This window comes from Vigna umbellata, chromosome 4 (genome assembly GCF_029865625.1).
Source record: "Vigna umbellata cultivar VRB3 chromosome 4, Vumbellata_1.0, whole genome shotgun sequence".
In the NCBI taxonomy this organism is placed as follows: Eukaryota; Viridiplantae; Streptophyta; class Magnoliopsida; order Fabales; family Fabaceae; genus Vigna; species Vigna umbellata.
The window spans coordinates 49,427,668-49,443,701 of NC_142168.1; the positions used below are offsets into that span (position 1 = coordinate 49,427,668).

Consider the following 16,034-nt stretch of genomic DNA (forward strand, 5'->3'; position numbering starts at 1 on the left):
TTGAGAAAATAAAAAGAAAAATAAACACGTGAGATTTCGGCGCGGTAGCACAGTGTTGAAAGTTGAAAGCACGAGACGATGTGAGTCACAGTGTGGTGTTCAATTGAATGGCCTCAGATCAGAGAGTGAGCGATTGAGAGAGGGTTTTGATCTGAGGAATTGGGAAGAAGGAGAAAATGGACGTGGAAAGATCGTCGCTGTGAAATTGCATGGTGAACTTTCTGTTGAAGGAGAATTACGTTGTCACCGCATTCGAGCTTTTTCACGAGCTTCTCGACGACGGCCAAGACGACCAAGCCATTCGCCTCAAACAGTACTTAACGGTAAGGGCTCAATTGATTCAAATTAGCATTTTTAAGGATTCAATTGGGGATTCTAATAAGTCAGGGATCAAACTGGAAAAAAACCCACATAAATAGGGACAACTAAAGGGTTTAAACCTACTTTTTATAAGCTGTCTATGGATATATATATATATATATATATATATATATATATATATATATATATATATATATATATATATAAACGAATATCTACCAAAAATTTAATATGGCCACTCAGGAACCAGTCTTAACACTAACCTCACAATCACAACCTCTAAATTTTCATCTACAATGGAAGGGCCTAAGGGGTCTGTGATAGACTGAATGTTAGTTCAAACGAATATTAATTAAGATTTATTATGCTAGAAAAAACACTAAGCATTCGACGGAGCACTAGTTTTACAGATGTACAAATGTAGATTCGTATATCATTTTTGTCACATTCACACAGCCCACAAACATTAGTTATTTTGAAAATAATTATATTAAAATGTAAAACCGCGTGTACCTTATGATATATAAACAATTAAATCCTTGGATTCGGAAAGAATATAAAATATATTATTACATAAACCAATAAAAGGAACAAGAACAAGTGAGATATTTTTTTGCTTTTAGTAATTAATGGTGAGAAAAATAGAAAAGAGAGAGAAGAAGGTGGCAGGAAAAGCAGAGGAGAGAGAAAAAAAGTGCAGTCAGCGTGAAGTTAACGCTGATTCTACTAACTTAACAGATAGGACTTTATTTATACAATTTTTACAATTTTGGAACTCAATGTCTTCACTTTTAAAACTGGGTACTAAACAAAAATTCATCTCTTAACATGGGGACGAAGTAAACATTTAAGCCTTGTTTTAATTGTCAATGTTATAATTTCTTTTACTTAGCTATATTATTGCCCTTTCCTCTATTTTTGAAATATATTCATTCATATCATTCCTTTTGCTACGTGGGTTTTTTCATTCTTTCTATTCTTTGTTGGACTCTTGTTCTCATTCCTCACGAACCAACCTTTATATATATATATATATATATATATATATATATATATATATATATATATATATATATATTTTGTTACTATGGGCGTATATCTAACCGATCGGATAAGGTGGCAAAATAGTTGGATCGGATAAGGTGGCAAAATAGTTGGATAGGACCGAGAGGTTGACATGCCAAGAAAGCATTTCATAACTGTCTGGTTCCGACAACCGTTGAGCAGAGTTAAGGCGTAATTAATGTCACAACGACTACTGTTAAGTAGTTAAGGTTTGCACTAATGATCATTAAGAGGTAAATTAATTGGTCATATTCTTTTAATCTCGAGGTAAGCTCACTTTGACTCATCATTTAACTACAAAAGACCTACAAAGAAAGATTCTGACTTAAGCATCGGAGTGTATTCTGCAGGTCACCCCCCTTACACCGATCGATTATCTGGAGCAAGGAGCAAGGAGGACGTATGGCGGAGGTAGGAACTCTTCAAGTGGCTATCCTCGTCCCATTTTAGCATAAACATTTTGGCGTCCATTGTGGGGTCAAGGATTTTTGAAGACACCCTATCGAGACCATAAGGATGGCAGCTCAGGACTCGATAACATTTATGTAAGAGATACAGAGGAGGATGGAAGCCATGCAGGTGATAACAGTTGAAAAACTGTTATTTTCATGATTAAAATTGACACTAAAAGCAACCTTTACACTTAGAAACTAGCTTGAAATCATGTTTTTCCTCATGTTTTTAGAAATAAGAGAGCTGGACAGGTTTATGCTTGATTTCAGTGTTTTTGTGCAGGTTTTAAGGTGAATTTGGTGAAAGAAGTGAAGAAGGAGAGAGATGAAATCAGAAAAGACAATAAAAAGTGCAAAAGGAGAAGCCGAAGTCACCGCTCAGCGGCAGTTTACCGCTGAGCGGCACTCAGGAGCTTGCGGGAGGTCCGCTGAGGGGCAAAATGGCCGCTGAGGGGAGAAAACAAGTCACGCACTCACCGCTGAGCGGTAGTTTACCGCTGAGCGGCACTCTGGAAGTCACGTAAGGTCCGCTGAGGGGCAAAATGGCCGCTGAGGGGAGAAAACAAGTCACGCACTCACCGCTGAGCGGTAGTTTACCGCTGAGCGGCACTTTAATGGGCTTGGACTTGACTTTTTGTAATTTACGAATGATACATAAGCTTTAGGGTTTCCTAGGGTTAGGTATCTTTGGCAGAAACGAAGCAAACACTCTCTCTTCCACCCCTTGGGGTAGATTGGGAGATGGTGACAGCTCTCCTCTTCTCTTTCTCGGGTTTATTCTTTCATTCTTTCATTGTAATTCATTTAGGTTCACCATGAATATGGTGAACTAAACTCTGTATGTTTGTTGGGGAATCAATGTAATCTTGTGAAACTCTCATATATGGAATCTGTTTTTACATCTTTTAATTAAGACTTATGCTTTCTTTCATCATTAGTTAGGGTTTTTCCTCTTTGCTTAATGCTTGCATTGTTTAACTCATTCGATGCATGATTATTGGTTTTGTCGATACGGGCACGTACGGGGAAGTCTAGATCCGGGGAATTTCTCCCAATATGATATTGGTTGTCGTTAAGCTCCTGCACTTATGAACTGATCATTAGGAATGCTAGGAATTGTATGAACTCGTGATTAGGGAGAAGCCTTCTAGAAAGGTACTTTAGAGAGTGGCATTAACAATGATGATTTGAATGTTGAATTCCTAAAATATATGAGAGTGGATAAGATGAAATTGACCCCCAACAACATATTCATATCTATATTTCATTGAAAGTGTTTATCTTTTGCTTTTTGCCATTGATCAAAATTCATGCATACATGTTTATTTTCTGTCTTGCATATTAAACCCCAAATATTTCGTTTGTAAGTCTTAGTTAATCAAGAAACCACATAACTAAACTAGGCCGTGAGTCCTTTGGGAAGAACGATACTTGGTCTAACCAAGTTTATTACTTGAACGATTCGGTCATACTTGCCGATTGAAAACAAGTTTGTGACATCATATTTTGGTGTTCATAAATTTGTCCATCAAGTTTTTGGCGCCGTTGTCGAGGACTCGTGGTTTAACTGGTTAATTTGTGTGATTATTAATTATCTTTGACTTATTTTTTTTATTTTATTTTTAAATTTCGAATTTTTATTTTATTTTTCTGTTTTTTTTTTATTTTTTTATTATTTTCTGAATATTATATCTTCTCTTATATCTTTTTGTGCTAACCAAAATTTTTCTAGGGTTTTCCCTACCCATAGTGGAATTCCCTGAGACTAATTAGGACACTCATAAGGACGAAAACAGTTCCCGGAGGAGTCCTATTCGTTTGGTTAATGCCGCTCGGGCTAGGGCTCTTTAATCCATTACAGCCGCGGTCATGGAGAAGCAAATGCCGGAAAGGGCGCTCCCAACTCGTGAAAAATATGATGGGTTAAGGATCCAGAGGAGCACCTGAGGTCATTTGCTGATGACATGACTATCTATTCACCAAGTGAGAATGTTTGGTGCAGGATTTTTTCCTATCGGTTAAAGGAGAAGCTTTGGCATGGTTTTACTCTCATCAGCCCAAGACCATTGATAGTTTTATGACCTTGAAAAACTTGTTTGAACGACGGTTTGCTTCTAGTAAGAAACAAAATCTTACGTACATGGAGCTAACTAAAATCAAGCAGGAGAAAGGTGAAGGTCTGAGGAATTTTATGGACCGTTATAATTGGACGCACGGCAGGTGAAGGGCGTGGGCAAGAAATTCACAATGAGCACCTTGTCTACTACTCTAAGACCTTGTTCTTTTGCGGACAACTTGTTCGCATGGCCTCCTATGATAATGGACGAATTGCAAGATAGGGCGGCTGAATTCATTCGCATTGAGGAGATGTGAGCGGTCTAGAAAAGGCAACACAAAGAACATACTTCATTTTCAGGCCAAGAGAAGATAGAGGGCAAGAGGATTCCAAACGACCAGAAAAAGGGTAAAAAGTTTAAGATGGCCCGAAAGGGCCCAGATTTGAGCGGTATACCCAGTTGAATGCACCAAGGGCAAGAATTTTGGAGGAAGCCCCTGAGGGTCGTCGGCATATGCAACGAAGAGGAGTTTGAGGGAGCTGAAAACTGTGCGTATGGTTGACGTAAAGAAATGCTCGATGCCACCGATCACCTTTACTGATGAGGATTTTCATGCTCCCGATCCTGAGCAGGACGATCATATGGTGATTACCGCTATTATCGCTCAGTACAACGTTGGCAAAGTTCTGATCGATTAAGGTAGTTCAGTCAATATCCTATACAGGAAGACTTTTTAGTAGATGGATTTGTTGGAGGACTTGATCGTGCCCTACAACAAGCATATTGTAGGGTTTTCTGGAGAAAGAGTAGATACCCGAGGGTACGTAAATTTGAGAACGTGCTTAGGGACCAAACGAGGTGCTAAGGAGCTGAAGACCAGGTTTTTGCTAGTAGAAGCTAGCACTCCATATAATATGCTAATATGCAAACCATGCCAAAACGCTTTTGGGGAAATCGTCTCGACGCCTCATCTCACCCTTAAGTTTCCTTCTGACAAGGGGATCATTTGCACCGTTTGGACAGATCAGAGAGTCGATCGGGAATGTTATGTTGCGAGACTAAAGGTTGAACCCTCAACCTCGTGACGAAAGGTTAGACGGTCGGAGGTAGCAATGGCGGACTTGGATCCAAGGGCCAATACTGATGACCGGATAGAACCACTAGGAGATACGAGACCCTTCGGTCTCAGGTGAAAGGAGGACCAAGTTACTTTCATTTGGAGTGAGTTGGAGGAGGAACAAACCAAGCTAATAGGCGGTGAGCTAAAGAAAAAAAGGAACTATTCACTTGGACTGAAATCGACATGCTAGGAATCCATCCAAAAGTCATGTCGCATAAGTTGGCATTGTTCAAGGAGGCCCGCCCGGTGGTACAGAAGAAGAGGAGGCTTGGGGAAGAGAAGAGATTGACGGTGGACGTCAAGGTGAAAAAGCTCTTGGAGGCAACTTCATTCGAGAAGTCAAGTACACTACTTGGCTGACGAATGTTGTTATGGTGAAAAGGTCGAATGGGCAGTGGAGGATGTGCACAGACTTCACAGACTTAAACAAAGCTTGCCCTAAAGACTTCTATCCTCTGCCGAGCATTGATGCTTTGGTAGATGGGGCGTCGGGGTATCAAGTGTTGAATATTTTAGATGCCTATTCGGGGTATAATCAAATTTCCATGTACCCCCTAATAGCGATAAAACAACTTTCATTATTGAGCGGTCAAATTACTGCTATGAAGTAATGTCGTTCGGGTTGAAGAATGCAGGGGCTACATATCAGTGCTTGATGGAAAAAGTCTTTTGTCATCAGATTGGGCAGTGCATGGAGGTTTACGTGGACAACATGGTTGTGCGCAGCCGCTCGATAGAAGATCATGTGAAGGATCTTGCAGAAGTGTTCGGCCAGGTGCGCAAGTATGGTATGCGTCTGAATCTAGCCAAGTGTACTTTTAGGGTGCCAGCTGAAAAGTTTCTAGGCTTTATGCTAACAGCCAGGGTAATAGAAGAAAATCTTGACAAGTGCAAGGTGGTGCTTGAAATGAGAAGCCCACAGAATCTTAAGGAGGTGCAACGCTTGGTGGGACGACTGATTCGTTGTCCCGCTTTATTCCAAAACTAGCAGAACGTATAAAGCCGATTTTGAAGATAATGAAGAAGAGTGCCGAGAACAACTAGGACGATCGGTGTGAGGTGGCCTTTAATGAGGTAAAGGACATACTAGCTAGCCCGCCCGTTATGGGTCGACCTGATCTAAAGCACGAATTCTAATTGTTCTTGGCCATTTTGGAGGAAACAATTAATGCGACTTTGATGTAGGAGAATCCTGAATTCAAACTCATCTACTTCATCAGTAAAATACTACATGATGCGGAAACAAGGTGTATAGTATAAAATATTAACCGAGTGGTTACAAACAACCAACCGGATATTCAGGTAATCTGTTTATATCTTATTCTGTTTATATTTTATTGGGCTTATATCAGCTCAGGATCCATGAGGTAAATTATAAATACAAAGCCAGGGCCAAAAGCCAGGTACGTTCCACTTACTCTACATGACTCTCAAATACTCAATAGTGATAACCATTCACTAAATATTCAACCAAGAGCCGAGGCTCTTCAAATCACACGCCTAACTTGGGCATCGGAGTACCTTTTGCAGGTACATCCCCCTCGTCAAGAAGGAGACCGATCGGTTTGCGCCAACACCGATCGGCCAACAGGAGGAGTTTGGAAGCGAGCGAGCGGCCCAGACGCGTCAGCAGGTTAGTCTCTCGGTCCCTAAAAGTATCTACCGAAACATTTTGGCGCCCACCGTGGGGCCGAGCGTCAAACCCAATGATGACCACGAGGAGCATGGAGGAACAACAGAGCACCAGAAAGATTATTAGAAACCACAAGAAACCAAGACGAGAGTTCGGTCTCGACATCACTATTTCGGATCAACACGAGAAACTTTCGACAAAGTAAAAACTACACGTGAGACGTCGTCAACAAGATAAGTACTTTTTGAAATATGAATATTTCATAAAATATCTAATTGATAATAGATATTATAACAACTATTTTTATGTTAAATATATAGTATAATCCATAATATATTATATGATATATGATATATAATATAGTACATAACTATAAATATAGTTATCTAATTATTATAACCGAAACATTTTCTGGCATGATTCAAATAGTCAAATAAATTATTGTGTTAGAGATAACTATCAACAACAATATTATAAAATCTCGAAACGGTTTTGATACCTTGTTTATTATCTATGTTATTTATTCGGTGCAATTCATAATATCTGGTAACCGAATCATTTATTATACGGTTATATACCATAATATATATCATCATGAGAATTTCAGGAATGAACATCTTGAACAAATATATATCGAAATCCACGCCATCAACTATGCAAGTGCAGACTAAGATCTAGTCATAAACGAATTTCATGCTTAAAGTATCATGAAATTCAATTAACGATGGGGAAGTCTCCTATTGCAAACACTGATTGCCAATTTTGTCAGCAAAGTTCATAATTAACGATCAAGTCCAAGACCGAGCGGTAAATCCCTCTCGGGAGAGAGGTAAAGCCCTCTCAAAGCCGAACGGTAAAGCCCGTCCACTAGGAAGCACTCCTAGCTCAAAGTAGAGGTAAAACCCTCTCAAAGACGAACGGTAAATCCCGTTCACTAGGAAACAATCCTAGCTCAAAACAGAGGTAAAACCCTCTCAAAGCCGAATGGTAAAGCCCGTTCCCTAGGAAGCAATCCTAGGTCGAAGACCGAGCGGTAAATCCCCCTCGGGAGAGAGGTAAAGCCCTCTCAAAGACGAACGGTAAATCCCGATCACTAGGAAACAATCCTAGCTCAAAATAGAGGTAAAACCCTCTCAAAGCCGAACGGTAAAGCCCATTCCCTAGGAAGCACTCCTAGGTCGAAGACCGAGCGAACGGTAAAGCCCGTTCTCTAGGAAGCACTCCTAGGTCGAAGACCGAGCGGTAAATCCCCCTCGGGAGAAAGGTAAAGCCCTCTCAAAGACGAACGGTAAATCCCGTTCACTAGGAAACAATCCTAGCTCAAAACAGAGGTAAAACCCTCTCAAAGCCGAACGGTAAAGCCCGTTCCCTAGGAAGCACTCCTAGGTCGAAGACCGAGCGAACGGTAAAGCCCGTTCTCTAGGAAGCACTCCTAGGTCGAAGACCGAGCGGTAAATCCCCCTCGGGAGAAAGGTAAAGCCCTCTCAAAGACGAATGGTAAATCCCGTTCACTAGGAAACAATCCTAGCTCAAAACAGAGGTAAAACTCTCTCAAAGCCGAACGGTAAAGCCCGTTCCCTAGGAAGCAGTCCTAGGTCGAAGACCGATCGGTAAATCCCCCTCGGGAGAGAGGTAAAGCCCTCTCAAAGACGAACGGTAAATCCCGTTCACTAGGACACAATCCTAGCTCAAAACAGAGGTAAAACCCTCTCAAAGCCGAACGGTAAAGCCCGTTCCCTAGGAAGCAGTCCTAGGTCGAAGACCGAGTGGTAAATCCCCCTCGGGAGAGAGGTAAAACCCTCTCAAAGACGAACGGTAAGTCCTAGGTTAAAGTTGAAGACCGAGAGGTAAATTCCTCTCGGTTCCTGTTGAAGGACGAGCGGTAAATCCCGCTCGGTTAATGTCGAAGGTCGAGAGGTAAAATCCTCTCGATTAAGGTTGACGACCGAGAGGTAAATTCCTCTCGGTTCCTGTTGAAGAACGAGCGGTAAATCCCGCTCAGTTAATGTTGAAGGTCGAGAGGTAAAATCCTCTCGATTAAGGTTGAAGACCGAGAGGTAAATTCCTCTCGGTTCCTGTTGAAGGACGAGCGGTAAATCCCGCTCGGTTAATGTCGAAGGTCGAGAGGTAAAATCCTCTCGATTAAGGTTGAAGACCGAGAGGTAAATTCCTCTCGATTCCTGTTGAAGGACGAGCGGTAAATCCCGCTCGGTTAATGTCGAAGGTCGAGAGGTAAATTCCTCTCGATTAAGGTTGAAGACCGAGAGGTAAATTCCTCTTGGTTCCTGTTGAAGAACGAGCGGTAAATCCCGCTCGGTTAATGTCGAAGGTCGAGAGGTAAAATCCTCTCGATTAAGGTTGAAGACTGAGAGATAAATTCCTCTCGGTTCCTGTTGAAGGACGAGCGGTAAATCCCGCTCGGTTAATGTCAAAGGTCGAGAGGTAAAGCGCTCTCGGTTAATGTAGAAGACCGAGCGGTAAATTCCTCTCGGTTCCTGTTGAAGGACGAGCGGTAAATCCCTCTCGGTTATTGTTGAAGGTCGAGCGGTAAAACACTTTCAGTTCCGCCAACGCAGCCTCCCTCAAACTCATCAGTCCTATAGTTAACCACGGCTAAAGCCAACCGCTTAACTCGGACTTGGGGGGCATAATGTATAGTATAAAATATTAACCGAGTGGTTACAAACAACCAACCGGATATTCAAGTAATCTGTTTATATCTTATTCTGTTTATATTTTATTGGGCTTATATCAGCTCAGGATCCATGAGGTAAATTATAAATACAAAGCCAGGGCCAAAAGCCAGGTACGTTCCACTTACTCTACATGACTCTCAAATACTCAATAGTGATAACCATTCACTAAATATTCAACCAAGAGCCGAGGCTCTTCAAATCACACGCCTAACTTGGGCGTCAGAGTACCTTTTGCAGGTACATCCCCCTCGTCAAGAAGGAGACCGATCGGTTTGCCCCAACACCGATCGGCCAACAGGAGGAGTTTGGAAGCGAGCGAGCGGCCCAGACGCGTCAGCAGGTTAGTCTCTCGGTCCCTAAAAGTATCTACCGAAACACAAGGTATAAGCAAGTGGAGAGTAAAATACTACATGATGCAGAAACAAGGTATAAGCAAGTGGAGAGACAAGTTCAATGTAGTCAATATTATCTAGTCTCGTTTCCTACCAAAATTACATTTATTTTACATGTCTTGTCCAAACTGTGTTGTACCCTATAATATTTAAGCTCTATTATATTCAATTTCGTTTTGTTCTATTATATTTAATCCGTTTTATAATATCTTTGCGCACTACGAAAATTTTAAAGAAATTTATAAATAAACCATTAATTTCGTTGTTAATTAGTAAGACTTTCTTTTCTATGAAGTAACTTTTTAGCTAATGGTTTTATATAAATATTAACTACATTCTTATAAATTATGGCATATGTATTTTAAAAATTGATTCCAAAATACTAATATTTAAATAACTTATTATATATTTTTTTATGTTAAAGGGTTTTAACCAAAATGGAAGGAGAATCGAGATATGTAGCTATTGAAATAGAACGTTTAGAGAGAAAATGGACTGAGATGCTTCAAAATATGAAACCTCCATATATAAATGAAATCTATATGCAAAGTATTTATAGAGTACCAAATATTCGTCAAAATAATCCCAAAGCCTACACACCTCAGCTGTTAAATTACCTTAACAAGAAAATACCAGTGTTCGAGATTTCTGATTCATCTGATGAGTCATGCTTTTTTATAAAAATTCCTCAAGCTAAAACCAGTTTTTCAAAGTCAACACTAATCCAAATCTAATGCCCAAATTGCACTTCATTAATATATTCTTTTAGCAAATGACATTGCAGGCTATTACAAAAAGAATTTCAATATAATATAAAAAGAATTTCAATATAATATAACAGAATGACATTGAATACAATAGATTTTAAACATTATAGGGTATACCATAGTTAGTACAAGGCATATAAAATCAATGTAATTTTGGTAACGAAAACGAGACTAGTGAATAAAATGTATCCACCAAACGTTATTTTAGTATAAGGCGTAGTTGACTCCTTAACTCTTGAATTAATAACAAACGGTGTCATCGAAATAATGGAGGATGAGGATGAACATATACATGATTTTCAGAAGGATGATGACGATGAACATATACATGATTTCCAGAAGGATGAAGATGACGACCAAGACTGGGATGTTGATAATATAGATGATTAATTTAGGTCTATATTATATTTATTTGAATTTCTTATACTGAATTTGATAGATAAAGAAACTTATTGCAAACTTAAATTTTATATTCCCTTTTGTAGGAAATATACTTAGCATGCGAAGAACGGAAGGTAAGGTCATCCCGTCCGGTCAACATAGACATGTTGTGCACGGAGCCATGCATGGTCGAGATTGGGGTTAAGTGTTTACAAGTTTTACGAGGGAGGGAATAACCAAATGCTTTTCGCGTGACTAACAGTAGGACGGATACAAATTTGATTTTCCAAAAATGGGTGGAGGAGCGTAATGAAACTTTAAGTTTTTTTATATTATTTTAGGCCACGATTTTAATGTATAGGCCACAAATTGTAAAATCAACACTTAGATAATCATAGAAATATTTTTTGTCAGTACTAACACTTTTATATATGTGTACTCTGATTTAGAATGGTTTAAAGTAAAAGTTATTTATTGTTTCGGCTGTGTCGTCCAAAGTCTCCACGTCCTTCTCTACTCGTATTTAGTGTGTCCGGTTCTCTGTACTCGCTCCATGTCAGATGCTTGGTTTGTTAACTGTTGTGATGCTTTTGAAATGATTCATCTACATGATCCTATGTCGTTGCTTGGGGCATTTGATGTAAGCGCTTGCATCTTATTGGAGGTGTCCAGTGTACTACCTTTAGACTATTGTGTTTTACCATCCTAGACAAATATTTTATTTATTCATTCAAGTATAGGATCCTTATATATTTTCTTGTATAATTTTTTTAGTTTAGTATTGTTTTTGCTTGGATATAGAAACCATTTAGCTGGAAACATATATCTTACTTTTTATAAATGTTCAAAGGTTTCAATGAATTACATCTTTTATTAAATAGTCGTGACTTTTATGTTTTTCATTATTTTCCCTTCTAAGCATTACTAAGATGCCAACACTAATGAAAGAAATAAAAAAAATGCATATAAATTTACGTGTAAAGTAATTACATACAGATTTATTCATAGGTATTAACACCATAATAGTACTGCCAAAGAAAATCTTATTAAAGTGAAGTATGGTCTAGCATGATGTCTATATCCACATTATCATTTAGCACCGATTAAGCAAAGGAAAAACAAATTAAAGTGCAGTGGATTTTATTTGGCAATACTCCGTCGAAAGGCCACAATTAAAGTAGTGGTTGAACCCGTTTGAAGAGGAATTAATAAACACTTGAATCCAAAAGAGGCACAGTACAACAAAACTCCAACACCTAAGGCCACCTATGGTTTATTATAGCCAATTTCACTGCATCATTTGATGATTTAAGGAAGGTAATATAGCTATTAATATTAAGCAAAGAAATATGCACCGTCCACAAATTTCTAACTCAATTCTTACACAACCAACTTTTTTAGAAAAATTATCTTTTATGAATAATCGGACTCACTTTTATGATGTATTTCACGTAAATAAGACATTACAATTTGTAAGACTTTTACATTTAGATTTGGCTTTTCATCTCCAAACCATAATGTCTACCAATTATTACAAATTATGACATTATAATGCCCATTAATAACCAAAGGAACACACTAAATTCTTGATTTTGCTTTTCTAAAACATCAAAATATAACTACTCATAGTAACTCCCATATTAAGTTTACCTAACATTTACAAGGTTCTCTTACAATTACAACCAAGACGACAAGATACAATCGTCAACGTTTTCTTCCCTAAAGTGGCGTTTCTTGTTCCTTATTTAACAATTCATCTCTTTATTTACCTGCACATTTGACATTGCTATTTTTATCAGTTCTAACTCATTTCAGTAGTTAAGTATACATGTAATGATTTCTTACCACGAATTACTGAGATGATTGAACATACGGTCTGAATAAACATGAGCCAAAGTAGCAAAGTTGCAGCAGTAGTAGATGCTATTTTGGAAGGAGTGTTGAAGTACTCGTGTATGAAGATAGACTTGTACTTGTTGCAAGGATGTTCATAGAATTCATTTAAAGAAAGAGATATTATAGTCATCAACAACACAGTATATAACATAACAAAGTTTTCCTTATACTAAGACACTCAAATACAATAATCAAATACTTTCCTAACAAGTGACTTTCTTTTTTCTTATTTAATGAATCCTCTCTTCAATTACCTGCACATTTAACATAACAATTTTATCAGTTTGACTTGTCCCATGCCATTTGTTTAAGTATTGAACTGGATATGATTTCTTACTTTGAACCACTGAGATGATTGAACATACAGTCTGAATAAACGTGAGCAAAAGTAGCACAATTGCAGCCGTAGTAGATGCTATTTTCCAAGGAGTGTTGAAGTACTCGTGTATGAAGATAGCCTTGTACTTGTTGCCAGGATTTTCATAGAATTCATTTAAGATATTACAGATGGAGAAATAATGTGAATTGAAATCTGGGATGCTAAGTTGTGAGGTTAGATTATTAAACATAGTAGCCACCTTTTTAGCATCACCGGTCCAATTGACAATAATTTTCTTTTCAACAAGTAGGTTCACATCCTTTTCAGTATTGATAAGAAAAGCTAGAATCACTACATATTGAGTAATGATGTTTGTAGCAGAAAGGTGGCAATGTTCATAAGCCATCATATTCCTGAACAACAGTTCTGTATTGTCATGTATATTCAAGAGTGGCATGCTCAACACTCCATGTTTAGAATATGTCAAGTCAATAAAGCTTTTATATGGACTAACCTCAAACTCAAGACCAGCCTCCATTAGTTGGCTTGCACTGTATACATGTTTAACTTCTTTGCATCGCTCCAGTTTTTCAAGACCAAGTTTTGATGATGATATTATAGAAGATCTTAACAAATCAGTGAAGTGTTTTGGATTCTCTCTTGGACGCACGTCTCCGAAAAGTCTGTTCTCAAAATAGTTTAAAGTGATGTCAAGAAATTTCTCATTCATATCAGTGAGCTTGTGAAGTTGTTCAAGAACACAAAAAGGAAGTTGATTTTCCAATAATAGCAAGTCAAGCTCAATATAGCCTAGCATCCGTGGTTTTTGAATCAAAGGGTCTTTTTCCTTCCAGTCACTTTTTCTATTCGATCTTAGAAAAAGCTCAATTATGAAGCAAGCATCAACTAAAATCATCTTTAAGAAATTATCATTACATTCAATAGTGTCTGCATAACAGGTTCGAATAATATTACTTTCTTCCATCTCTTTAATTTTGTCAACAAATACTCTCATAGGTAGTTGTGTTCGATTCAGAAATCCCTTCAGATATTTGAGTTTAAGCTTTTTCATTGCCTCTAAATTGTTGTGATGATAAGGGCCAATTGTAAAAATTAGAGGTGTGTAGACTTTGGGATTATTTTGACGAATATTTGCTGGTACCCTATAAATGCTTTGCATATCGATTTCATCTACCTCTGGAGGTTTCACATTTTGAAGCATCTTAATCCATTCTCTCTCTAAACGTTCTATTTCAATCGCTACATTACTCGATTCTCTCTCCATTCGGTTAAAACCCTGTAACAAAAAATTTATACAATTACTTAAATTTATACAATTTAAAATACCTATGCCATAATTTAAAAGAATATATTTAATATTTATATAAAACCATTAGTTTAAAGGTTACTTCAGAGAAAGGAAAGTCTTACTAACAACCAAATTAATGGTTTGTTTATAAATTTCTTTAAAATTTGCAGAGGAGACAAATATTATAAAAAGATTTAAATATAATAGGAGAAAAGGACATTGAATATAATAGATTTTAGATATTATAGTGTATATAGCGCAGCTTGGACTATATGTAAAATAAAGGTAATTTTGATAATGAAAAAACGAGACTCGATAACAAAATATGGATCAAGGTAGCAACAAAGCCATTGAGATGTCTTCACCTTATACCACATCTTTTTTCTAACTTATTTCCATTACATTCTTTATTTTACTTTGCCTGCATATCATATTTATGTATTAATATTTAGGTTTTTTCTTTCTAGAATTGTTTCACACACTTTAGCCTTGACAATCATGAAGAGCAATGAATACCCTTATGGTAGTGATTTAAGGTATAAAACATCCCGCTGTTTAATCACATTTTCCATTGATTTCACCTATTAAGTCCATCTACTTTACTTTAACATGGTCTACTATAATGACAAAAGGTGTAGCAGAGACCTAAGCATGAAACTTAAATTAAAAAAAATTTCCGCAGCAAAACATCTCATAAGCTACTAGAAATGTTTAGAGATACATGTATTGTAGGAGAACACCCTTGTTACGAGGGAAGCACATATGAAACTCATTGCTAACACATTGAAATTTGCCAGATTACTGCAACAAATATGCTACAGTCCAAAAAAATAGGACTAGATTAGAAAAGGGTGGTGTTCTACATACAAATGGTTTAGTTACCACTCATAAGCATGTCATTCATATAATACAAATCTTCATTCATTTCCTATCAATTGTGATATAAGTTATGTACTTTGAAATTGCTATATATATATATATATATATATATATATATATATATATATATATATATATATATATACACACTAACTAGATTCCTTACGTCTGTTGAAACCCCTTATCAACATATATAACTTCTATAATTTTACAAGAAGTAGAGTTAGGATGGGTTTCTATGTTGATAAGGGGTTTCAACAAACACATCGACGTAAGGAATCTAGTTAGTTTATTGATGAGAGATCGTGAAGGACATATGTAAGGAAACTATTTTGCAAACTTGATACTTGTATTATTTTGTTCCTTTCAAACATTCTTGTTGTACTCACACTTTGCATATTCTTTAACAATAAATTCTTTTTACTAAACTCTCAAAGGTCAGATTTAAGCAAGGATCATGGTCTTCTGATTATGCATCACACACAAAAATTGATGATGAAGGCATCATCAGGACATAGTGTTGGTGAACTTTGGTGGTGGAAAAAATAAAGGACAAATATATTGGACATGGCAACTTGCTGCCCATTACACTGTTGAAAGCACCAATCATCTACATCCAATAGTGTTGACTAGGGTTATGATGAGTTGGGATAACAATTGCAAGCTCGTGTCCAAGTTTATTATGATCTCAAATAAGAATTTAAGAATTTACTAAATTTGATCATAAGGTCTAATAGCCTCAACCCA

The 16,034-nt window shown here is 37.4% G+C and overlaps 1 protein-coding gene across 1 annotated transcript; it reads right to left on the minus strand.

Moving 5' to 3' along the window:
* Positions 1–6,134: 6,134 nt before the first annotated feature.
* LOC124836712 (UPF0481 protein At3g47200-like) lies at positions 6,135–14,384 on the minus strand. Its single transcript, XM_088112958.1, has 3 exons — positions 13,146–14,384; positions 9,715–9,750; positions 6,135–6,242 (listed from the first exon to the last, which is right to left on the minus strand). The coding sequence occupies exons 1-3, from the start codon at positions 14,382–14,384 to the stop codon at positions 6,135–6,137; spliced, it is 1,383 nt and encodes a 460-aa protein (XP_087969084.1).
* Positions 14,385–16,034: the final 1,650 nt, after the last annotated feature.